The following is a 24,437-nucleotide window of genomic DNA, read 5'->3' as shown; positions in this document are numbered from 1 at the left end:
AGGAAGATGTTACCAAACGAAAGATAGACAATTGGCCGTGACGTGATGAGCTACCACCATACAACTGTTCTAGAGGTGAAATTCCCAGAATAAGGATAATATGTGTATGTTGTCACTGGAAAAATACTGTGTTGGTGGAACACTCCTCCCCAATTGAGGACAAAAACCACCCAGCAAAGACAAAAATCATGCAATGAGCGCTTATTTAATGCAAATGGAAAGGAAAGCAAGGTTCAGTTTCCCTTTGTAAACCTGCAGGCATGACACATTCAGAGTGAGGTTGTGACAGCTGAGCCCTCCTGAGAGTAGAGTGGGTGCTTCCTGACGGCAGAGGAACGTTCATTCCAAATCCCAAGAGTATTTCTAATTTTGAACATATTTACTCAATGGGTTTCCTATGAAAGATTTGAACCAAGAGTTCATTGACTTAATAGCATCAGTCTCTCACTATCTCAAATACAGGATGGTGGGAGCTGGGTGTAGAAACATATTGACACAGCAAAGAAACGGAATTTGAGGCTATTAAAAGGGGCAATGAGTCATCAAACAGCTGCCTTCTATAACTCAGGAGAACACACTGGTTCCTTTCGGTATTTCCTACAGCTGTCTGAAATAGGGCTCATAGCATCCTTACCTTAAGGGTCCTGGCTGGGGTGGCTCCTCGTATAGACCGCTTGTATTCAACTCATTACTCCAGCACAGAGGAACATAGGAATGCATTGAAGTCCTTTTTCCAAGAGGATTATTTAAACACGTGAAGATTTGAGCACAGCACCTGGGATGCAGACAGTTCCAGTAACTGGTCTACAAGCACTGTAGCAGAGTTAGATTTCTGTTACTGCGATAAAATATTTATAAAGAGGAAGCACTTAATTTGGTTCATGGTCTCAGAATTTCTAGTCCATGGTATTAGGCCCTGCTCTTTTGGGCCTGTGTCTGATACGATAGGCGGGTAACAGAAAGCAGGAAAGGCCCATTTGCCTCGTGGCAGGAGGAAAGAGTGAGACAAGATGTAGTCAGGACCAGGGTATGCCACCCACAAACTAACTTCCTCCACAAGTTCCATACCTTAAGTTAGCCACAACCCCTAATGGTGCCATGGTTTTAATTTATGACCACCTGAAGGACAGTCAAGATTCAAACTACAGTAGCCACCTCACCATATTATATCACCGCCAATCAGTGAAGCTGTAGAAATACATGCATTTATTTCTTATTATTTTAAGCCACACAGATGTTATCCCTCTATTTTTAGCAAATACACAAATGCATATGTACACACATGTACAATAGGAATTGACTACTCATGATTTTAAACTTGATAAACACCACTGAGTTAAAAAGCATATCATTCTATTGCAATGTAGGAATATTTTTACATAAGGCTATTAAAAATATAATACTTTTTCAACTAAGAAAAATCCTAAATTTAATCACCTCTTAGTTGGTATAGGATGGAATATTTACAGAGAGAAGTAGACATCAAACACATCTGATTTAAAGTGACAGACTCATCCTAAAATGGGCAACTTAAGCACCAAATAAAACTCTGACACTCTTCCTTAAATCAAATACTCTCTTTAGTACATTGTAGCTCACTCAGACAAACATTTGTTCAAGTTGAACTCAAGCAAACACGTGCGTGTGAAGGTGCAGGAAGACTTCCTTCCCCAGGACTGGTTAAGCACTTCCTCTGTACATAAATAAAGGAAAATGGAATAGGTTGAGAGAAAAGTAGCCACCACTGTTTTATCAATGAACACAAGAGCTCAAGAATATCTCATCTATACCCACATTAACATCAACTGCTGGTGTAAAATTCAGGACAGAAAATGAAACCCAACGAGGGGACGGTGGGTGGCACAGAAACAAGAGTCTCACGGTGGGAGACGGAGCCTCAGGGCCCACCAGTAATAACATAGCACTCCTGAAGGAACAGAAAGAAGAATGAAAGTTTGGTCCCTCCACACAAAGTGTGGTCCTGTCTGTAACTGTAGTAGTAACCCTAGGCATGTTGAGCAACAGGTGTTGTAGCATATTCACAAGAAATGTCTTTCTGTACAAAAGAACTTAAGCTGTGTGAAAATCTGAAGGTACTTTAACAAAAGTGTTTTTTTTTTTTTGACCATAAAACCCCCTACGCATGGCACCGAAGAGTCACTAGATGATGTCTTCTGCAACCGTAGTGTCGAATATCTGGTAACATATTCGCTGCTCTGTTCCGATTGTGACGTTGTATGACTTGATGAGGCACTCGAGCCACGGGTATGCATCTACAGAACAAGAGCACCCCGATTAGCCATTGAACCAAGCATATAACGAGTAATGCCGATTAATTAGAATTTGTACCAGCCTCAGATGAAAGTGATTTAAGTTTCCAAACACTTGCTGCAGAGGCCGTCAATCGTCGCGCCCACGTTTACTCCTCTCCTTGTGCTGACCGCTCATGGGCTGCCCCTGGCTTTTCCTTGACTGACTACCAACAGTCGGAACCTGAACTTAAGATCATATCAGCTTCAGCCTTCATGTGACCTGCCCAGGTGGGAGCAACTTTGGGCCTTGCCGTGATGGCAGCAATGATGTCAACTCCATGTTTGGTGGGCAGTAGGACAGGCTTTTTTTTCAGCAGAAAGCTCTGGTAGATCCAAAAGGCACCCAGGATAAAGTGAGGAGCCCCTGTGTATGGCTGGTATCCATTACATTGTACACACGCACACGCACACGCACACACACACACACACACACACACACACACACACACAATTTTCCTGTATTTTACCATGCCCAGAGACTTATTTCTGGAAATCTAAGCATGGTAAGTGCAATAGCTAACACAAATTAAAACTGAAAACAAATGATGTATCTGGATTAAACTTTGCCTTAGGGGAGCAAAATTCCCCATCTCTTGGAAACTGATGTTAAAATGCAGAGACCAACTGTGGAGGAAGAAACCTTGCTGAGGAGCAACATCTAATAGTCAGCAACAAAGAAGCAGACAGAAAAGAGACTTCTCACTGAAAACAATTACTAGAAGAATCAAACAGCTTGACTTAATTTATGTCTGCAGGTTCCAACAGAAAGGAATTGCTGGCCACAGAAGCACCTGGTAGCAGCAGCTACAATGGCCACAACTCTCACCTATGCAGAGCCAGTGCACAAGCTGGTGTCATGCAGAACTAACCAAACTTCATAGGCTGTGCACAATGAAATTGGAAAATTCTGAAGATCACTATTACTACAGAGGAAACACACTGAGTCAAGCAAGAGAAATGCAGTTTATTGGAGGGCATTTTTTTTTTTTTTTTGTACAAACTGCATCCATTTGGTATAAAGAAATTTCACTTTAAAGAGTTTCAGTGTCTCTATGCTATATGGGCAAACTCAGAGTCAAAGATGCTGTGGCCATAACTGCTATGCTTTAAGTGTTTCCAAACATTTTAAACGTCTTTATTTACATTAATTTTACTTCTGCTGTCATCCCCTAAAGTTATTGGTCACATTTAGTAATTCCCATGGTTACATAGTTTTCCTCCTTCCACCCACAGCCTACAGATTAGATACACAGTAGGTGATTTTTCAAGAAAGGGAAAGAAGCACCTTTAAAATACTGCCTACCAATTTTTATTCCTGGAGGACACATCACATTCATGATCTTTTCCAGATTCTCCTGAAGGCTGTCATCAGTGAGGACTTCGGATGCTGGGATCTGGAAAAATTTCTCCTAAAAATGATGACAAACAAAGGAAATAAAGCATCTGAAAAGCTTTAATGCACAGAATGTCAGTAACTAATTTGCTAAAATGACCTTTTATACACGTATCAGTCTGTTAAGGATGCAGAATTCATAGATTGGAATTGCCTACGCTGAAGCCCAAGCCTCCACTTTAACTGTGAAATAGCCTTGGGACGCAGACGGACATATGGTCAAGACCACGCAGCAAGGCTGATGACACTGGTTTACCCAGGAAGGAAATCTAGTGTTGAGTGCGAATGATGCAACATTAAGAAAAATTTATTTCATCTCTTCCCCTTCTACATTATGTTTAGGGGAAGGGATTTTTCTTGCCTTGCTAACTGTTCTATTTTGAACACAGACATGGCACACAGCAGCTGCTCAGTAAATATTCATTTAATAAGTGGTTGCATGAACTTTGCAGCCTGGAGGAAAAAACACTTAACCTCAACTTGGATTGTTTTCCTTTTTTTTTTTTTATTAAAAAACCGAACCAAACCAAACCCCAAATATAAAATAATAAATATATAAATAAACAAATCAAAACAGCAACAGCAAAACTGTCTTACTCTAACGAAACATTGGTCCTCTTTGTATTTAGTATGGCATGGCTTGTGGGAGCAGGTGAACTTTTCCTGGAGCTACAGGTCACTCTGGAAGGCCTATGAATGTCATTTGAAGTTGGGGAGCTTGGGGTACGCAGGAAGAGAGCAATCAGCCACATGAGCAGTCAGTTATGACGATGTATGTGCTGAAATCACACCAGGGCCTAGGTCACTGGTACTCAACCTGTGGGTCGCTACCTTTGCAGGGGTGGGGTATGAAATGACCCTTTCACAGGGTTCACAAATCAGACACTGCACATCAGATATTTATATCACAATTCAAAACAGAAGCAAAATTAGTTACAAAGTAAAAACAAAATAATTTTATGGTTGGGGTCACCAAAAACCTTAGTTAGCAGGCAGAGAACTACTGGTCTAGTCTAGTCAAGCATCCCTAGCTGCCAGTACTCCATGTATACTGTTATATTCAGTGCAAAGAATTAAGTCCATGTATTGAAAAACATCTGGATCTGCAGAGACCCACAGCCAGATACCATGAGGGGGAAAGAGTCTAAACTGGAGTTCCCCATTACATCCCCCCCCTCAGAGCTCAGGGACTCCTGCAGAAGAGGAGGAGGTAGAAAGATTCTAAGAGTCAGAGGGGAGGGAGGGCAACAGCAGAACACGGTCCTTTGAATCAACTACGCAAGGCACGCATGAGTTCACAGGCCCAACATGGGTCTCTACCAGGTCCTCTGTGTATATATTATAGCTATTCGTTTATTTTCACGGGACTCCTGACAGTGAGAACAAGTTTGTCTTGATTCTTGTGCCTGTTGTTGGGACTCTAACTCCTGCTGGGTTGCTGTGTCCAACTTCAATATTAAAGTTTTTGATTCATCTTATTATAAAAAAAAAAAAAAGAGGATGAGCTTGGGAATTCTGAAGCTAAGGGAGGCCTCAAGGAATTCTCAACTTAAACTACTAATGTCAGAAATGACAGCGGTGTCTGGGGCTCTTCCACATCTCATACAATACTACATGTCTGCTTATCACGCAAGCTCAGTTCCTTTAAGAGGAAAGTATGCGGAGGCCTGCACAGTGCAGTGAGCTCACGACAGAACGGTTCCACGGCTGCTCTCGGCCCATGGAGGCCTGCCTGCACAGTGCAGTAAGCTCACAACGGAACAGCTCCACAGCTGCTCTTTGCCGAGCACTGGAATTTCTGAAGGAATGGCTCCTCAGATATGGATTCCTCAACTTCATATTTTTAAAATTTTGATCTAATCAAAAGCTATAGACCATACAGTTTTAGATTTATGTGGCTGTATTGCTGTTATATATTCTAAGTTATTCTAAATCCTTTTAAGAACAAAATACAAAGAAATTGAGTTTTAGGGTTCAAAAGGATTCAGTAAGTTATACTGAAGTAAAACTAAGTAGGATGAATATTAAAAATTTGAAATAAAAACTTTAGTTAACTATTTTTACCAGGTCTCTTACTTACAGAATCCTTAAGGTAAGCGTCCAATACTCCTGTTCCATCATCAAAACTGAACATCATGACAAACACATACTGCAGAGGAACAATGCCCAAAACTAGTGAAAAAAAAAAAAAAGAGCATATTATTCCAGGCTGCTATATTTTTCTATAAGGTAAACCCTAAATACTCTACTCTAGTGAACAGGTGCAGACCATGACTACTCAGGGTATCACAACAAAGAACTGCTTTCTTCTCTAGAATCAATTTGTTAAAACCATGCAACAAAAACCCTCTGGAACATTCCACCATACTTATGCAGTTATAGTTTCATAATATAAGGAACTGTATTCTAATACTTGGTAGAACCATAACAATTAATTATTAATTAGCTAATGAATTAGGACAATTCATTACATGTTAATTACATGAAAAATGAAATTAAAAGCATAGACTGCTCTAGAAAGCAACACACAATATTGTTAAAGGCTTATACCCCTTTACACTGAATAGAGTATCCCTTATTACTATTAATTTTTTTCAGAGATGTCATCTGATTGAAAGAATAAACATGCTAGAATCTGGGGTTCCATAATTGCCAGGATGAGAAAGAATGAATAAAGTGTAGACACTACACATGACAACTTCAGTTACAGGCAAACGTCTCTGAAGACACTGCCAGGCGTATGGGATGTTTTATGACCTTCCATTCTCACAGACCATATTATGGCAGGAAGATTAATTAGGGAGGCAAGACAGACGAATAAATTGGGGCACAGAAAAAAATTAGTATGGAAATTCTGGCTTAAAAAGGTCTCAATAGTTCCACTGAAGCAACCCAAAGAAGGATGAAACTCAAAACCATGGCGGATGGGAAACGGTATCGTCCAGCTCGACAGGGGACGCTCATGCGAAGTAACAGGGTACGAGATAGTTGTACCACAAAACAAAACAGGCTACAAGAAGCACACATAAACACGTTTATAAAATGAAATTTTAGTTTAGGAGAAAAAATCTGGGTGTACACTCTCACAAAAATAGTAATTCTCACTATATTTTGAGTTGCCCAAACTAAATTCACAGCTCTCAATTGCTGTAAAGGGCAAACACAAAAAAACATTGGCAGAGTGAAGACTGATTGAGGAGACAAAGAAGTCAGGAAAATGGAAAAGCAATAAAGCAGGGAAGACGGCCAGCCTGAAAATGTGGACTCAACAGGGACACAACACTGAGGCCTCCGAAGAGCACTGTCCTTATAGAAGAGGAAAGACATACGTACACAAGAACAGGATCCATCTTAGTAGGCAGACCTGACTTCACTACTAAGGGCTTTCTAAAGCTTATGCCTTAGAATGTACCCTGCTCCTGGAAGCTAAAACCAAAGGCTGGGTGATTCATGTGTGCAGTCGACAGCCTCCTATGTGCTGACTGAAACTAGAAGGTAAGAGCCATCCCGACACCTTGTCCATCACTAGGTATTTGCCAGAAGTGTCGCAGGATCTGTATCTGTCATCAGGGATTACATGGAAAACAAATGGCCTGACACTGAGATATGGTTCCGACTGTGGTGCTTGTAAAGGAACATGAGTATCTTAAATACTTAATCCTTATTTTAGCATAATTGTTACAAATAGGATTAAGAAAAGTTAAGCTAGTTTTGATATAAGTATTCACGAATATTGAAATATAAGTCAGTGAGATGAAAGAGCATTAAAATTTTAGAACAAAAATCCAACTCACCTTCTGCCACAGAAGAAGGAATCCACATTCTTTTATTAGGAATGGTTCTTAGGTTTTGTATGGGTTTCAAGTTTGAGCACTGTTTACATCTAAAATGAGTAAACGAGTAAGAAGAAATGGGAAGTATTTAAATACATTCAAATTTACTCAAGTATGACATCTTGTTAAGCACGGACAGTTTTAGAACCGGCTATTGAGTAGAAAGAGCACCTCACTATCGATGCTCTAATGGTTGCTTTATAAACCAGTTAACAGAAGACAGGGCTGTGGTGGCTCTAATGAGAATGGCCCTCAGGGGCTCTTATGTTAGCACGTTTCTTTCCCAGCTGGTCAAACTGTGAGGGAAGCTTTAGGAGGTGTGTGTGGCTGAGGTTTCCAAAGGCCCAGTTAACTTTCTTCCTCTAACTTGTGGATATAGCTGTGAGCTCTCGGTCCCTGCCTCAGCACCATGTTTGCCTGTCTGCTGCCCTGCCCCCTGCGATCCCAACCACGGACTAAGACTCTGAAACTGTAGGCAGCACCGTGTTTGCCTGTCTGCTGCCCTGCCCCCGGCTACACCAATCACGGACTAGCACTCTGAAACTGTACGCAGGTCCGGAACTAGAATGCTGTCTTCTATAAGACACCGTGGGCATGGCGTCTCCTCACACTGTAAGAACAGTGACTGAGACAATGGGCTTCAAAATGAATAACTTGAAGTTGAGAACCAGGAACTGGACTCTTGGTCCAAATCATTACATAATTTGGCTGTTAATTTTCTTATCTGTTAAAACAAAAAGACATGAGAGAGAAGTTGCAGGAACATTGAATTTATAGCTCTGTGAGCAATATCTAGTGGTCAGTCATAAAAAATATAGTAAGAAAAAATTATTCTGAATGAACACTGGGGACAAATTGGATTTCAGGCAAATTCCTGTTTTTAGTGAGCACAAATTCAAAGGCATCATGTATGATGCCTGCAAGTCAGTTCCTGTCTGGAATACAGAACATCTGAAACAAGACAGTTACTAAACTGAATGTCATTGGTACAACTTGTCCTGTTGATATAGCAGTAATTTAATTTTATTAGGCAAGATGAAATGTGTATGAGATGTAGTAAGAAAATATGCTTACAAAATATATTTGAATAAAAATTAGAACTCAAGAGTACCTGTAATTTATAAATTGGGAAAGAGGATTCATTTAATCATTAAATATATAGATATTTCTTCACTAACAGTAATAATGAAAAGATAATGAATGAAAAGAAATCATTAATATTAGACAAATTGATAGGCAAGCTGATACCTAACTTTTGGTGTCTGGGGTTAGACTTCGGTACTGTGTACGAGGAAGGTTAGAAGAAATGAAGGGAGAGAAAAGAATGAAGGATGATCCTGTCAGAAGCAAAGCCTAGTCCATGGACTTATTCAAGGAACAACAGGAAACGATGTGTTTTGATATTTCAACTAAGTGGTATATAACCTTCCAGGACATTTAAAGATATAGACACTGGGTGCTCCAGAGAATTAGGTACAGACATTCATTTTTATTTTAGTGCTTAAGTTTTTCACCCATTGTGTATGAAAGAAAACCAAGGGCAAAGCCCATTGGTTACCATGGTTACTCTAAGGGCCACAATCATGCAGCTATGATAATGGCAGAAAGTAATTTTTTAATGAAAATTAAAATTTAGGTTCATTATAACAACAACAACAAATGCTATACATTTAAAAAGAAAATGAGGGGGTCAAGGTATGTAACCAAGATCTCTCTAGGTTACAGTTTCAGAGTGACTCTTTCATCACAACTTTAGGGCGCTTTACTTTGCCCTGCTTCCAGCCGTAGGCTCCACGCTCTCTGCCAGTCTTCAATGGCAGTAACTCTGCAAAATGCTGTATGCAGTTCTGGAACTTACTCAGTTCACAACTCTGAAATGTCCCCTTAGCTGATTCCTAAATTCTTGTGTAAGAAACAAGTTTAGTTTGCGTCTGAGATACAAAATGTTGTAAGCCTTATATGTTGCACACAGAGTGTTTAGAACTCTATAAACGTACAAGAAAAACTGAGTAAGGATCCTCCAGAACTCTAATAGGGTTGCGTCAACACATCTAGACGTAGCGCCCCACACAGCTGTTTACCCTGACGGACAGTCACTCCCTAGCATGCTGACTATTTCATCACACACCACCGGACTAGAAAGGGAGAGTTTGCTGCCCCTGCACCAGTCTGTATCTCTGGACACAATCACTACTCCTGGGGAACTGTCTCTAAGTAGGAACTGGCACAACAGTATCAGCCGCACATAGGGCAGCTGGAGGACAAGCAATGGAGATGCAGCTGTAATTCTGATGCTCGAGATGAACACACACCCATAGTGACACACCTTTCCTCGTATGAGGAATGGTGCTGCAAGGTCTAGGAGCTCCAGGTCCTCAGGGCCGGACCTCACGGGGATCACACCGCCAAACACGCTGGACAGTTTAGAGATTTCACAGAGCCGCCCTCCTGTAAAACAACAGAGGAACTCTTCAAAGCCCGTGGAGTCAGAGCATTCAAGAAAACAATAATGTGCATCACCAGACTCCGTGTACATTTCATCTCTACATGGTTTATTTTTCTTTACTCCTTTAATCTAAGACTGTCTGTACTCTGTCTCTTTAAAGACTGCTTTATTCTTTAAATTATTTACTTCTTTTTATAACTGTCTATGCTCCTTTCTTCCTCTCTCGCAAGCCCACGTACATTTGAAACACGCTGTGGCCCGTTCAGAGGTTTATTTTTGTCTGAATCTGTCTTTACTGCATATCTGTAACCATTTTCTGACCAAGAGCGCTTCTTAAAATGCGAATGGCTTGGCTACGACTAAAGCTGCTTTGACTTTTGGCTCTGCACAGTCCAGCGTGGTTGGTCTGTTCACTGCCGGCTCTGCGAGGCACAGTCATGGACCCAGCCCAGGGATGCAGTGGGTCCACGTCACCATTAACTAACTTGTAGCACACTGCTCACAAGCCCCATTTAAGTTCAGGGCCTCCCGGAAGAGCCAGAGTTTGTGCTACCAGCATGAAACAGAAAGCCACTGTTTAAAGAAGTCTTGCAGTTTTTGCTGCTTATGCCGAGTCAGGAAGCCATCTCTTAGGTGAGACACACCTCTGTTCACTGCTAGTAAACAGAGCCTATCTGAAAGAAAAACGTGGCTACCAAGAAGCTGTGCTCAACTCTGTTCTCTTGTGTCTAGAATTCCTTCCCAAGCTCTCTCAATTTTTATGTGGATGTGGTTGTCCCAAGCTGGTGCCATTTTGTAAACGGAGAGTACTCTTTAGTTCCCAGCCGCCCAGACTCAAATAATCACACAGAAACTATATTTATTATAACACTGCTTGGCCTATAAGCTCAGGTTTCTTATTAACTAATTCTTATATCTTAAATTAACCCATTTCTATCAATCTGTGCATTGGCACGAGGCTGTGGCTTACTGGAAAGGGTGTCTATCTCCTTCGGCAGCTGCACCGTGTCTCCCTGACTCCGTCTACGCGCTCTCTATACCTCTTACAGCCTGGCTATATTCTGTCTTGCTATAGGCCAAGGCAGCTTTATTCACTAACCAATAAAAGCAATTCAAATACAGAAGGCCCTCCCACAGCAAAATGTGACACAGCAAAGGAAGTTACAAGTTTAGAAAATATGTAAACTTTGCATGACAAAGAAAAAATGAACTGTTACATAAGAATTAGATGGAAAAAGGACAGGAAATAGCACAATTTCCATCCATGGTTGGTGATTTTCATCCCAGTATTATGACCCAACAGTGACACCCAGAGGCCAAGATGACAGCTTCACATGATTTATGAAATCCACTCTGAGCTGATGAGATTACACAGGAATCCAGTAATGTAGGCAAATGCACGTTCAATGCTACTATGAAAGTGCAATTCAAGTAGGTATGTGCGCTCATGCATTTGAATCTGATATACTGTCTTGAGAAATTTAAATTAAGAGCACTTTTACTTCATAGGTACAAAGTACCATAAAATATAGTCAATAATAATAGGGGAGAAAATATACAAAAGAATAGTAGAAAAATCAAATCATAAGTGTCTTACCTTCTATCAAAATTAGACATTCATCTGAAATAGGGAGGATGCCATCGTTTTTCACAAAATGGACAGCGACCTGACGTCCTCCTTGACCTTTGGTGGTCCAGACCTCTGAGTCATACAATGACGTACTTTGCAGTCTGCTCTCTGGAGATTTAGTTGCAGCATCTTGAAAAATTTTATCCACATTTTCCTCACATGGAACTTCTTGCCTAAAATGATTGATGACAAATTATTCGCAAAAAATGCAGGTATATTTTTAAAAATTCCAATTGAGTAAATGACTCAAAAGCAAATTATTTTAGAGGCTGAAGAGATGGCTCAGAGGTTAAGAACACTTGATATTCCTGCAAAGAACTAAGGTTCATTCCCTGGCACCCATATGGTGACTTCAAACATTTGTAACTCCAGTTCTGAACTTTATTGGCTACCACAGCCGTGGGGACCAGCCTCAAGGCTGTACAGGACTCAAAGGGAAAGCCACAGCATCAGGGAAAACTGAAACTTTTCCATCTGAGGGGTTAGGGAAGAAGACATTCACATGCTTTCCTCACGGTTTCTCTTTATATTCTTTGTACTTCTGTGTTCTTCCTGTGTTCCGTCTAACACCATCTTTACTCTTGATATTTCCCTTCTAACTCTCTCATCCCTGGTGTTTTCTTTCTAGCCATCTTAACTCCCTCTTCTGTTCTCTGTCTAGCTCTCCTCTTTCCCCCACAGCTTATATACCTAACAAAATCTTTCAGGCAAAGCAGAAGTCACAAATGGCTTACATTTCCTTTCTCAAGCAAATGATGGAAAACAGTCACCCCGACAACTCACATGCAATATATCTAAGTAATTTGTATCTTGGAGGGCTGCAAATTGCAGTCGTAAAGATGGGTTACTATATTATCTGTCGTGAGAGGTAATCTTATAAAGTAGTTTAAGGAGTCATAAACCTAAACTAATGAGGAGGCCAAGGAAAATAAGAAAACATACTCACTTATGTCCTTTATAAACATGTGGTTCTCTCGACTCAGAGAGAGGAGCCTAGGACAAGGAGCCTCTTGGGTGACATAAATCCTCCAGTATGGGCTCAAATCAACACTCCTGAGATACCGTACGTCTTAGCTACAGCTTAGTGGGCACTCCCAAGACATTGTGACACCAATAGTGTTTTATATCTCAAAAGTATACTTTCTTTACTGTAACTATTGACCGGAAGTAGAAACTTGTAGTCAAATGATTCTCTGTAGCCCTGACCAGCCAGAAATTCTCCCCCTGCCGTGTTTCTGTTTCTAGACCTTGGTTTCTGTGCTGCCGTCAGCACGAGTCCAGGACCCATCTTATACATAGTCAGTCAGCTGAGCTCTGAGTCACAGAGTTCATACCCATACCAGAAAACGGACGTCAAAAATCTGCAGATAACTAACCAAGGAAAGTGCAAGCAGCAATCAGTTTGCTGTGCACTTTTAACCCTAGCCCGCCAAATCAGATGCTCAGCTATCTGTCCTTGTAAACTTTTCAATTGTTTTTCTGGGGATGTATATCTTAAAAACCACTAGCAAGGCATCTGTTCTAAACTAAACTATCATTTTAAAGTTTTGTTTCTGCTAAATGGTGCACAACAAAATCTGAAAATGCATATTTTGAGCATTAAGATAATTAGAGCCAGCCTGGCTCCTGGGGACCTCACAGGCCCTGACTGGGCCGCATGTCTTTGTGTTCATTTTCATTTATCACAGCCTTGTATCAGCTAACATTGTCAATGCCAATTAGACAGTACAGCTAAGGAGGAGTCATCTTCTTAAAAATCCACAAATAAAAATGCTCAGTAGACTGAGAGATATTCATGAAATAAACACTACAGTGTAGGCAGCGGGGACTCCCCACATCCAGCAGGGGAGACAGCAGGAATAGGCAAAGTTACAACAGAAGCAAAGAAATATTGCAGAGTCTGCAGTCTTGTAACCTTCTTAACGAGTTTTTAAGAGAGTTTTCCTCCTGGGGCGCTGACACCTTGAGTTTTAATTGCCATTTGCTGTTCTTGTGACATGGCTACTGGTATCAGGCAATAGATAAGGTACACCCCCCCACACACACATAAACACACACAGGCAAAACACTCACACAAAATAAATTAATCTACAACAAATTTTAAATACTATTTTATATGCAGATTAAACTAGCTAAGCTTGTTTAAATTAAGGACTTAAGATTTAATGAATTTCATTTAATTTAATTTCGGATTTAATAAGTTTTATTCAATAGGTATTCAACATCGTATGGCTAGATAAATCCATTCCCATAATCACAGAGAGGCTGTATTTATAGGGTCTGTAGAGGTCAGAGAACAATCTCCTACTATGGTGGTCACAAGCTTGGCAACAGGCATCTCCACGTACTTACTGCCCAGTGTAGCGCCCAAGGTGACCTGTAGTTATTCCCGGGCCCAATTAGTTGTTGAACAAGTTTTTACCCCAGTTAATCTCATTGTCACGGGGGACCTACTTTAAAAAGTTATTAGCTTCATTGTTTTTACTAACTGGTAATTCACACCAGTGTGATAAACTTCCGTGTGGTAAACACGGCCTGGTTTGGAACTGACCTTGTCACCAGCTGGGCACCAGTGTGTCTTTAGGTTCTCTCTTACACTTTCTAGAGTGCTTTGTTCTCCGTTACAGGGTATCTGCCCGAACACCACCATGCTCCCCATCAGAAGGAAAACAAATTGAACCTCTGAAATCATAAGTGAGCCACCCCGATTACATGTTTTTCTGATAAGAGTTATGCATTCATGCCGTCTCTTCGCAGCAATACAAACCCTAAGACACACACTATCCCATGTGCTTGCTTCTGCACTACCTGCACCTCCCCAAATGCCATTCTGTCTTTTGAGGAACTATGGTTCACTGCATTGAAAAAATAAACAGAATTTAAAGTTCTTTTATCATGTTTTGAGATGAATATGCATTGTTGAGAATAAAAAGCGCTCTGTGCCTGTGTTTATACATAAATGCTGATATCTGGATTGAAGGTACTGCACTTTCTACATTCATATCAAAGCTACCAAACATTAGATTCCAAGCCTGAAAATATCCATTTTTATTTGTTATTACTAAGAATGACTCAAAAATTTTTTGTAGCACTTTCCCTCAAATCATTAGCATTCTTTTAAAATACAACAAATTAAATCAAAATTTACCCATTTCTTAGGACTTAAAACCACATACACACACAAGCAAACACACATATGGGCATGCATATAATCAAACAATATGAGACAAAAACTTTTCTTTTTAATTGGAAAATACTTACAATGAATTACATTTAGGACAAAGAAGTTTAACAGACTGGAAAAGTCTTCTGGGCTCATATGATCTCAGTTTTGCTAGGATTCGATATTGTTGAGGAGCTCTTTGCTGCAAAATGGCACTCAGTGGTGTCTTCTCTAAATAGTGGTGATCTGTAAGTTCTGTAAAGAATATTTGCATAAGAGTAAATAAAGTACAGTGTCTTAGGTATGCTCAGCATGAATTTCCCTGAAACAAATATACACCATAACATCAAGTTACTCTCGGCTACAGTCGCAGTGATGAGATGCGGACTTGGCCATGGACACAGAGCCAGGGGCACAGCAGGACAATGGACATGTTAATTACATACGAAGCACATAAGTATTTCTCTATGGGACTAATAGAAATTCCAGGAAAACTCTAATTTGTGGGAAATAGTAAGGTTTATTTCACCAATAAAATGGTACCTGTATAACATGTAAAATTGCTCACTGCCAATCTCCTAGACAAATATTTTCAGGCAGTAGCTTATGGTATTTATAACTAGAATTTGATCAAGAGATATTAAAAAAACACATTCACCAAATATTATTTGTCACACGGTCTTTTGACCTGGGTTCAAGACTTTACTGAACTGTCCTTTATCAAAGAGTCAGATTGTGAGGTGGAAACGGTTGTTGGGAGGAACCCAACCATCACAGTGTTTGCACGAGAAGGGATTTATTTTGCAGGTAGAAAGGGAAGACGGTGGAAGAGGGATGATGAAGAGGGGAAGCAATCAGAATCACAAAGGCAGAGAAGGCCTGAGAACAGAGCAAATGACTGACAAACAGAAATACGGAATTAGAAGTACAGGAAATTGGGATGACAGGAACGTGTCTACTCCTCAGTCTCTAGGTAGTCTAGGGTGCACTTTCCTATTGTGGAGAACGAAACTTGTACACAGCTTTGTAAACTTCATAAACCCAGGAAAATCACTTCTGTTCACAGCTTTAAGACCCTCACAGATGTCTTCTTCCTGTGGTAAACAGCTGAGAGCTTACAGTGAAATACTCCCTGCCAGGCAGGTTTCATCAATTTAAAGTAGAACGAAACAGCAGCTTCAGGTCGCATTCTGAAACATTGTTTCAAAAACTTTAAACTTTGTATTACTTTTAGGAAAAACTGTGAGAACATAAAGTCCCCCTGAACACGCTTTAAAAAGATTCATAAATAGCTGTACACAGGCACATTCACTCTGCCCTCTGGTCCACCTCTTTCCCTATGTGTATTAAATTACTGGAAACAGCTTCCAGACATCAGGTCCTGATCTGCCACCCCCTGAGCACTTCAGTATTTCATGAAAACAATGTGTTTCCTTCACAGAGCTACAGTGCCTGCTTCAAATAATTAGCACAGATTTAAGACTATTATGGGACTGTCAGATACTTCCCTCTCTCCAGTTGTCTTTGCCTTTCTGCTGTAATTCTAGACAATGCATATTTATCTTTCCTGTGTCCAGGCTTCAACATCAAGTGATTCTTTGTCTATTTACCTGTTTACCTTGTGGTTATTTTGCTGAGTACAAATCTACTGAGGTGTGGCTAGTTTGTTTTTTCTCAGTTTGAGATTCTAATCATGTTTTTTTGGCATAGAGACTGCATATCTGACATTATACTTCTCAGTACACCCAAGGAATGAATCCGCGGGAATGGACCTCCTCTCCTCCTCCAGGGGAGGGACTGGTGCAGCTCATTAAAGGATAACTTGCAAAGGTAAATGTGTTATTCTTTATTTAGAATCTAGTAGTTTAAAAGCCACAGACTCACAAACCACTAATTACCACTGTGTTGGCAAAATGATGTTATTTAGTATTTTTTCTTTTTTACATTAGTTAGCCATTTTAGCCCACAGAGTTTTCCGTCCAATCCCAGTTTATTGTTTCCTCATTAACAGCCGAGTTCAGACATCTGGGCTGACTCACTGGATATCCTATCACCAACATGATCTGATGAGCGGGTCGGACTGGCTGTTTACCATTAGCTGGGAATGTCTTTATTTTCTAGCAATTCAGGATGTTCTTGATTTATCTCTAATTCCCTTGACCAAATTCTGGAATCTGTTTTTCCTCCAGAGATACCTGGAACATTTTCATAAGTATATTTTCTGTGCACTATATATGCTTACTGCTTCTGGAGGTTGCAAGCACAGTGCTCCTATGGCAATTTTCTGTATAACATCTAAGGCAGTGGGCTTCCTAAGCAGGTGTATGCGCAGTAGTTACTGTACCGGAAGTGGCCTTACTTGTAGCACAGAATTGCTGACATCTTTCTACTGCATACAGTGAAACCAAATCTGAGTCAGAGTCTACAGGAAGAGAAAAGAAAATAACACAATATGTAGCTCTTTAAGATATCTGTTAGAAACTTAATGTAAAGCCGAGACTTCGTAACACTCTCCAGAGAAACTGAAGAAAGCATAAATAAATGTTCAAATGTCTCCCCCCCCAATTATTTGTAAATTCAACATAATTCTAACAAAAATAACAGGTTAGTCACAAAAATTGATAGGCAACATTTCTCCTCTTTAAGGGGAATTTAGATAATTGAAGATCATGACAGAAGAACATGAGTGTATTTATACTACATGACTTCGAGACACAGTAGTCAATAAACTAGAGTATTGTCATAAAGACTGGCAAACCAACATATCAAAGAGAACTTAGAAATCAACCCACACTTTGACTGCTGACAAAGAAAGGAAGACAACTCATAAAGAATACAGTATTTTTTTAATATTTATTTATTATGTTACAATATTCTGTTTGCGTGTCTGCCTGCAGGCCAGAAGAGGGCATCAGATTCCACTTCAGATGGCTGTGAGCCACCATGTGGTTGCCGGGAATTGAACTCAGGACCCTTGGAAGAGCAGGCAATGCTCTTAACCACTGAGCCATCTCTCCAGCCCCACAGTATTTTTTTTTATAAGAAACGATTTTGCAACCACTAAAAATTATTAGTAAGGGAGAGCACGTACGTCACAATACACTCAAAAGTGGAAAATAGAAGCCACAAAATAAACTCATTTAGCTCATTGATGTTCTGGTAGGCACTGAAGCTATTTAAACATGAAAAGGGAACAGGTACTCTAACCAGAAGTTCTTCCATCACTCCTCGTCCCTCCACATCAAGTCAGGAGCTACTGACATAGGCTCTATCATGGCGACAGAACCCAGCACAGAAGCATACAGTCCACTAACTTCCACAAAAGAACACTTTTGTGAGATCTGGATGCCTCCCTCTGCATCAAAACCCAGATACCCTTGAGCAAAAACTATGGACTGGCTAAGATAAAGGTAAAGGAACCTTTTGCTCCTTTTAAAACTGATAAGCAAAACAGTTGTTGCCTAGGAAATCCAATGAGATTTTTTTCAATGAATACGAGAAACTATACCCATATCATAAGTAAGTAATCACTGTTACTCTAATATGAAAGTGTGAATACATACTAAAAAGTGAGCTGTGCTTAGTTTTGGATGTGACAAGGACAAAGGCTGAAGGTGTTGTTTTAATGTGAATACACATGCACAACATGTATAGACATATGAATTTAAAAAGAGACAGGGAAGAAAACATTCACAAAGATAACTGTGCTCATGGGATTATGATGAAGTAAAATGTCAGTGCTACACACCGTCCTTACTTGAAGGTGTTAAACAGTCGTCTTCATCTTCTGATTGCCAGGTATCATTTGAGGGCTGAATGGCTGCCAAATCTACAGATTCTAAAGCTCTGAAACACAAAAGTGTGAAGTCAAATGGAGTAAGAAAGTCAGTACGGCAATTTACCTCTACTCATTAAATTCAGGAGTCCAAATGTTGAAATAGGAGCGGCGGGGCTGCGTCCCCAGCACCCCGGCCGCCTGCTAGCTCATGCCCGAAATAACAACACACAAACTGTATTCACTTAAACACCGCTTGGCCCATTTCTATCTAGCCTCTTCTCGGCTAACTCTCGCACCTGGACTAGCCCATTTCTAGTAATGTGTGTAAGCACCCCACGGTGCGCTTACCGGGAAGATTCTAGCCTCCGTCCATCCTGGGTCGGAGCTGCCTGGGAGAGCGGAGCCTGGCGTCTCTGCTCCAGAGAGCAGAGCTGTCAAGTCTAACCTGGGAGAGCTGAGCATGGTGTCTCTGCTCCAGAGAGCAGAGCTGTTGGGTCTACCCAGGAGAGCTGAGCATGGCGTCTCTGCTCCAGAGAGCAGAGCTGTTGGGTCTGACCTCACTTCCTCTTCCTCCCAGAATTCTGTTTACTCCTCCCACCTATGTTCTAACCAATAAAATGGGCCAAGCCAGTTTCTTTATTAGCCAATGACCTTCCTCCATCATCCAAACAATCATAAAATGTGCCAGATTCTACTCAATTGTCTATGGATTTTATAAAACTGTCTGAGGACTACAACACCCTCAAAAATTAAGAGCAAAGGTAAGAAAGATATTGCGTGGATGAGCCAGTCAGTATAATACTACAAAAACAAACACACTGTCTGGGAATTGAATGGCTAACATCTGCAGCTGAGAGAATGTCACTCAAGTTTGGAAAAGCAAGCAGCATCAACGAGGGACACTGCCAGCTGGTATGGAAGAAGTCCCTGTTCTCCCCCAGAGCTTTAGCCTCCCCTTCCAGCTCAGCCATCTTCATTCCTCTTTGACTCACCCTCTCTGCTGAGTCCCTCTTCCTGTCCTCCTCATTTTAGCCTCCCCACACTTGCCACTTGCCCTTTGTATCGCTGCAGTCTGCCTACCAAAGGAGCCCCTTCTCCCTGTTCACATCCACTTAGGACTCAGGGTCTTGGTACAGACCCAGGATCCCACTAATTCTTCAACATGACTCCTCTCAGCCTCTCCTTATAGCCCCCATCTCCATTCCTCTGTGACCCCTGCCAACAAGCAGAAAAGCGCTCTCTCTCTCTCTCTCTCTCTCTCTCTCTCTCTCTCTCTCTCCAAGGGATGCTGCAGCCATCACGTTTCACTGAGACTCAGGGATCCCACAGTTGCCATACTTGGATAGGACAGACTGGGCAAAACAAATCAAAGAATAAGACACCTACCCAACACAGACAAAACTAGATATCTACACCAAGAAACATCTGAAACATCCTCACAACAGATGCCTAGCTCACAGCTCAGAAACACAAACATGAGTACCCAAGACCAGAGGGCTCCCCGAGAAGGCAGCAACTCCTCTGCAATAGTCCCTGAGAAGAGCAATTTAGCTAAAACATAAAACAAGGACTTAGTAATTATGAATATGTTTAAAGACCTTAAAGACGATAGAAAAATTAATGAAATATTTGAAAACTCAAACAGTAGTAATAATGAAAACAATTCAAGACATGAAAGTAGAATTTAATAAAAATACTAATGAAAACACAAACTGAAGTAAATCCTGAAAATGAAAAAGTAACGATGTCAAGCAAAGAACTCCAAGGTAAGTTTCACCAACAGAGTACAAGATATGGAAGAAAGAACTTTAGGTCTTGAAGACGGGGTAAAAGAAACTGACAGAGAAGTCAGAATAACCAGCAAACTGGGACACTATGGAAAGATCTTTTCCATGGATAATAGGAATAAATGAAGAAGGATAAAACTGGGTCAAAGGCACAGAAAATACTTTCAACAAAATAATAACAGAGAATTTTCCAATCTAAAGAGATGTTTATCAAAGTATAAGAAGCATACAGAACACCAAATAGAAAGGACCATGAAAGAAACTCCCCATGATCCTCAAAATGGAAACACTAGACAAACAGAACAAAGAAAGGATATTAAAGGGTGGAGGAGAAAGGACCAAATATCATATAAAAACAGACCTATTAAAATAACAACAGACTTTAAAGTAAAGACTCTAAAAGCCAGAAGGGCCTGGTCTGAGATCATGGACGCCAGCTCAGACAAATGTACCAGTGAAAGTACCAATCACAATAGATGACGAAAGAAAACATTTCACAATCAAACATATTCAAGCAATTTCTGTGCACTAATCCAACTCTACAGAAAGGAGAAAACAGAAAACTTCATTCTGAAGAGAAGTTTAATTACACCCTAGAGGATACAAGGAATAAATAACCCCAGAAGTTGGTCCAAATTGAGGAGGGGGGAAGCCCACACCACAATAAGAAAACATTAAGAATTAATAAATATTAACTATTCATTAATAACTCTCCATATTAATGGCCCCAATTCCTAAATAAAAAGACATACTAACTGACTGGAGTAGAAAACAGGATCAATCCTTCTGTTGTACCCAAGAAGCACACCATAACATCAGGATAGATACCACCTCAGGCAGAAGAATGGAAAAAGGTATTTCAAGGAAATGGAACCAAGAAGAAAGCAAGTTAGCGATTTTAATATCTGACAAATTGAATTCAACCCAAAACAAAGCAGAAAAGATAGAAAGATACTACCACACTCAACGGAAAAACCCAAGAGGATATTGTAATTCTAAATATTTATGTACCAAACACAAAGACATCCAAATTCATAAAAGAAACATTACTGTAGGTAAAACAACACACCAACCCTCACACCTTAATAGTGACTGACCTCAATTCCTCACCCCTTATAACAGACAGGTCCTTCCAATAAAACAGAGAAATAGTTGAATTGAACAACATCATAAGCTAAGTGGACCTAACAGCATTTACAGAACAGTCCACCCCAATACCAAAGATCATGCTTTCTCTTCAGCAGTCTATCGAGTTCCCTCCAAAACTGACTACATATTAGGACAAAACCAAGTCTCAACAGATACAAGCAAACTTCAATAACTCCCTCATTCCCATCTGACCTCTGTGGATTAAAGCTGAATATCAACAACAGAAACAACAGAAAGCTTATGAATTTGTGGAAACTGAAGAAACCACTATTGAAAAGAAAACTGGGTCAAGGGAGAAATGAAGGAAACAAGAAACTTTATAGAATTCAATGAAAATGAAAATATAACATACCTAAACTTACAGGACACAATGAAAGTGGTTCTAAGAGGTAAATTTAGATCCAATATCAAAACACTGGAGAAATTTCATACTAATAATGTAAGAACATGCTTAAAGGCTCTAGAAAAACAAGAAATAATACCTAAAAGAAAAAAAGTGATAGGAAAAAATAATGAAGTTCAAAGCTAAAATGAATTTCACCCAGCTACAAGCCATGTAGCCTGCAGCAGATACTTGTTTGCAATATAACCATATAACCAGTGCAATATTGGCACAAAAGTTATAGAAGTTACTCACCACTTTTAAAAATTGGATTTAAGACCTACTCCCTTACATGGTACCCATACATGACAATGTTACGTGGACAAGAACCAAAGACTAGATAGGTCATGGGCCTTATGGGAAAAATATTTTTCTACTAAAGGAACATAGCAATAAAATGACTCCCAATGACACATCGGTATACCCATCAAGCAGGCACCACTCAACCTCATCAGGAGAGTTTCCTTTTGCGGTAGATAGCAATTAATAAAGAGATCACAACTCGACAGTGTGCAGATAGTCGAGACTTTGAAGCAGTCAGGTCTGAATCAAAGCCCTCCCCTCAAAGCTCAGAAGAGGAGGCAGAAAACTCTAAGAGTCAGAGGTGTTAATGTCTCCAGTGATATAGCACCTTCCAGGAACAACAGGTGGGATGTATCCATGACCTCTCAGAGACTGCAACGGCATTCATAAGACCCACACATGTTCAAAGTAGACCAATTCCCAGCCCTGAGAGGGGAAGGTGGACACAAAGTCCCACCCCAAACCAAGAGCACACGCTGACAAGGGAAAGCCAGTGTTCTGCAGTGGAGTGTCCCTGAGTATGCTGAGCACACGCTAGGGGCAGGACTCATGCCAGGAGTATTCGGCCAATACAAAAGGAACTCTGTGTAATTCTTTTTGGATGCACTTTTTGTTTTGTTATTTTCAGTCTCTGTTGATTTTTTTCTTGTGTATGTGTGTGTGTTTTGATTTGTCTTTCTGTTTGTTTTGTTGTTATTTTAAGAGAGAGAAAACATGGAGTTAGGTGTGTAGGAAGGAGGGAAAAATCTGGGAAGAGATAGGGAAAGATAATTAAAATGTATTGTATGAAAAAGATTTAATTAAGAAAAAATAATGGAAAAGTTATATAATATGCTGTACACTGTGAGCTACAATAATATGGAACTAGTAAAATAGAAACTTAATGTTAAAAGCAATTAAAATGAATTAAAACTGATATGACAATAACTTTGTCAGTTTACAGAATGGTGTGCTTTCTCTTTGAAGATGCATTGATTTTCCCTCTAGAATATGAAAGTTTTTCTGTACACAGCAGAATAATAAACACTATGCGGATGGGTCTAAGTATACCAGTGACCCAGTCTGCCTAGACTGGGATGGGAAGATCAGAGGCCCATTTGGCCTAGTCAGGGTTAGAGTCTGAGTTAAATTCTCCACAAGTCCATGAGGAGAATCAGGGAAAAGACAAAGGCCACACACAGCCCAGGAATACTTCCTTATAAATTAACCTAATGATGATCATATTTATATTTTCTAAGAAGAGAATAAAAAAACTCACCTTTTCAGCTGATCTACATCAGGGTTACTTTCTGGTAAGACTCTGATCCCCCGACCATAGCTGGTCCCTCCATGAAGATGAAACTCCAACCTTATCAGTGAAGTCATGGACTCTGAATTAACTGGCTGAAGTCTGGTATGGAGGCTATAGATTCTAAGAAAGCTTCCAATCTGAAAGATTATTAAGAAGATCATTTCAGAAAAGGGGCCTAATGAAAACATTTCTGACATTTGATAATTCAAAACCAAAATGAGGTAGCAATTCGACAAGCAAGGACGGCATCTACCCAGGGGAGAGTGGCAGCAGGGACACACTGGGCCCGCACAGTAGCTCCAGGGGCCCTTATCAGATTGTACACGAGGGGCATGCCTGTGCACACACCCACGCGCTCACTACACAATGCTAGCAGGCTCAATCCCAGAGGGCCATCAATAAAATATACACAAGGAATCCAAGACCTAAATAAAATTCTTTTTGATAGTTATTTCTGAAAAGAATTTGCTTGAATAAATTTAAATGCGATTAAATATGAGGAATAATATCCTCTCACTATGAGACAGGAGAAAAACTTTATAAAGTGTAACTACATAAAAATGGCCTTCTTTTTTTTTCACAAGATAATTTTCTTGATAGCTACAGCAATGCTTGTGCCTTAGTTTTCTGACTGATGAGATTATAGGTATGTGCCACCATGTGCTTTTCCCCATCCTACAAATTCTATTGATATCAAAGTTTTTTAATGAAGCACTTGTACTTTTATCACAATCTTGCAAAATATATTCTGTAAAGTAAAATATAGGATATTAAGGCAGAATTTTGAAATAACGACATTAGACTTGATCTTGGCTATTTTGCTGCATTTACTGTAAAAACAACTAGAGGTTTTATTCCCATGACGATTTCAAGTAAGAACATGTAGTAGGTTAGTCAAAGCCACAGGTGATGTGGTAGAGTCTTTGGTTTTGTGTTGATTTCACTGGTTAATAAAGAAACTGCCTTGGCC

The 24,437-nt window shown here is 40.1% G+C and overlaps 1 protein-coding gene across 10 annotated transcripts in view; it reads right to left on the bottom strand.

Moving 5' to 3' along the window:
* Positions 1-6: 6 nt before the first annotated feature.
* LOC126494060 (protection of telomeres protein 1-like) overlaps positions 7-24,437 on the bottom strand; it is a 54,206-nt gene continuing 29,775 nt past the window's right edge. For 6 of the 10 annotated variants that reach the window (XM_050131276.1, XM_050131279.1, XM_050131275.1 and 3 more), the window contains 10 exons: positions 23,435-23,604; positions 18,526-18,623; positions 17,137-17,199; positions 14,876-15,032; positions 11,582-11,787; positions 9,851-9,986; positions 7,500-7,588; positions 5,786-5,877; positions 3,616-3,721; positions 7-2,273 (listed from right to left, as the gene is read on the bottom strand). In XM_050131276.1, the coding sequence (XP_049987233.1) occupies positions 2,161-2,273; positions 3,616-3,721; positions 5,786-5,877; positions 7,500-7,588; positions 9,851-9,986; positions 11,582-11,787; positions 14,876-15,032; positions 17,137-17,199; positions 18,526-18,623; positions 23,435-23,604 (1,230 nt within the window). In that variant the 3' untranslated portion in view covers positions 7-2,160. The remainder of the gene's footprint in view (positions 2,274-3,615; positions 3,722-5,785; positions 5,878-7,499; positions 7,589-9,850; positions 9,987-11,581; positions 11,788-14,875; positions 15,033-17,136; positions 17,200-18,525; positions 18,624-23,434; positions 23,605-24,437) is intronic. The other 4 variants (XR_007589919.1, XM_050131281.1, XM_050131282.1 and 1 more) reach the window with 4 other exon arrangements.

This window comes from Alexandromys fortis, unplaced genomic scaffold, assembly GCF_014885135.2.
Source record: "Alexandromys fortis isolate MF-2015 unplaced genomic scaffold, M_Fortis_MF-2015_v1.1 scaffold_364, whole genome shotgun sequence".
Taxonomy (NCBI): Eukaryota; Metazoa; Chordata; class Mammalia; order Rodentia; family Cricetidae; genus Alexandromys; species Alexandromys fortis.
This window is presented reverse-complemented; position numbering and strand designations above follow the sequence as displayed.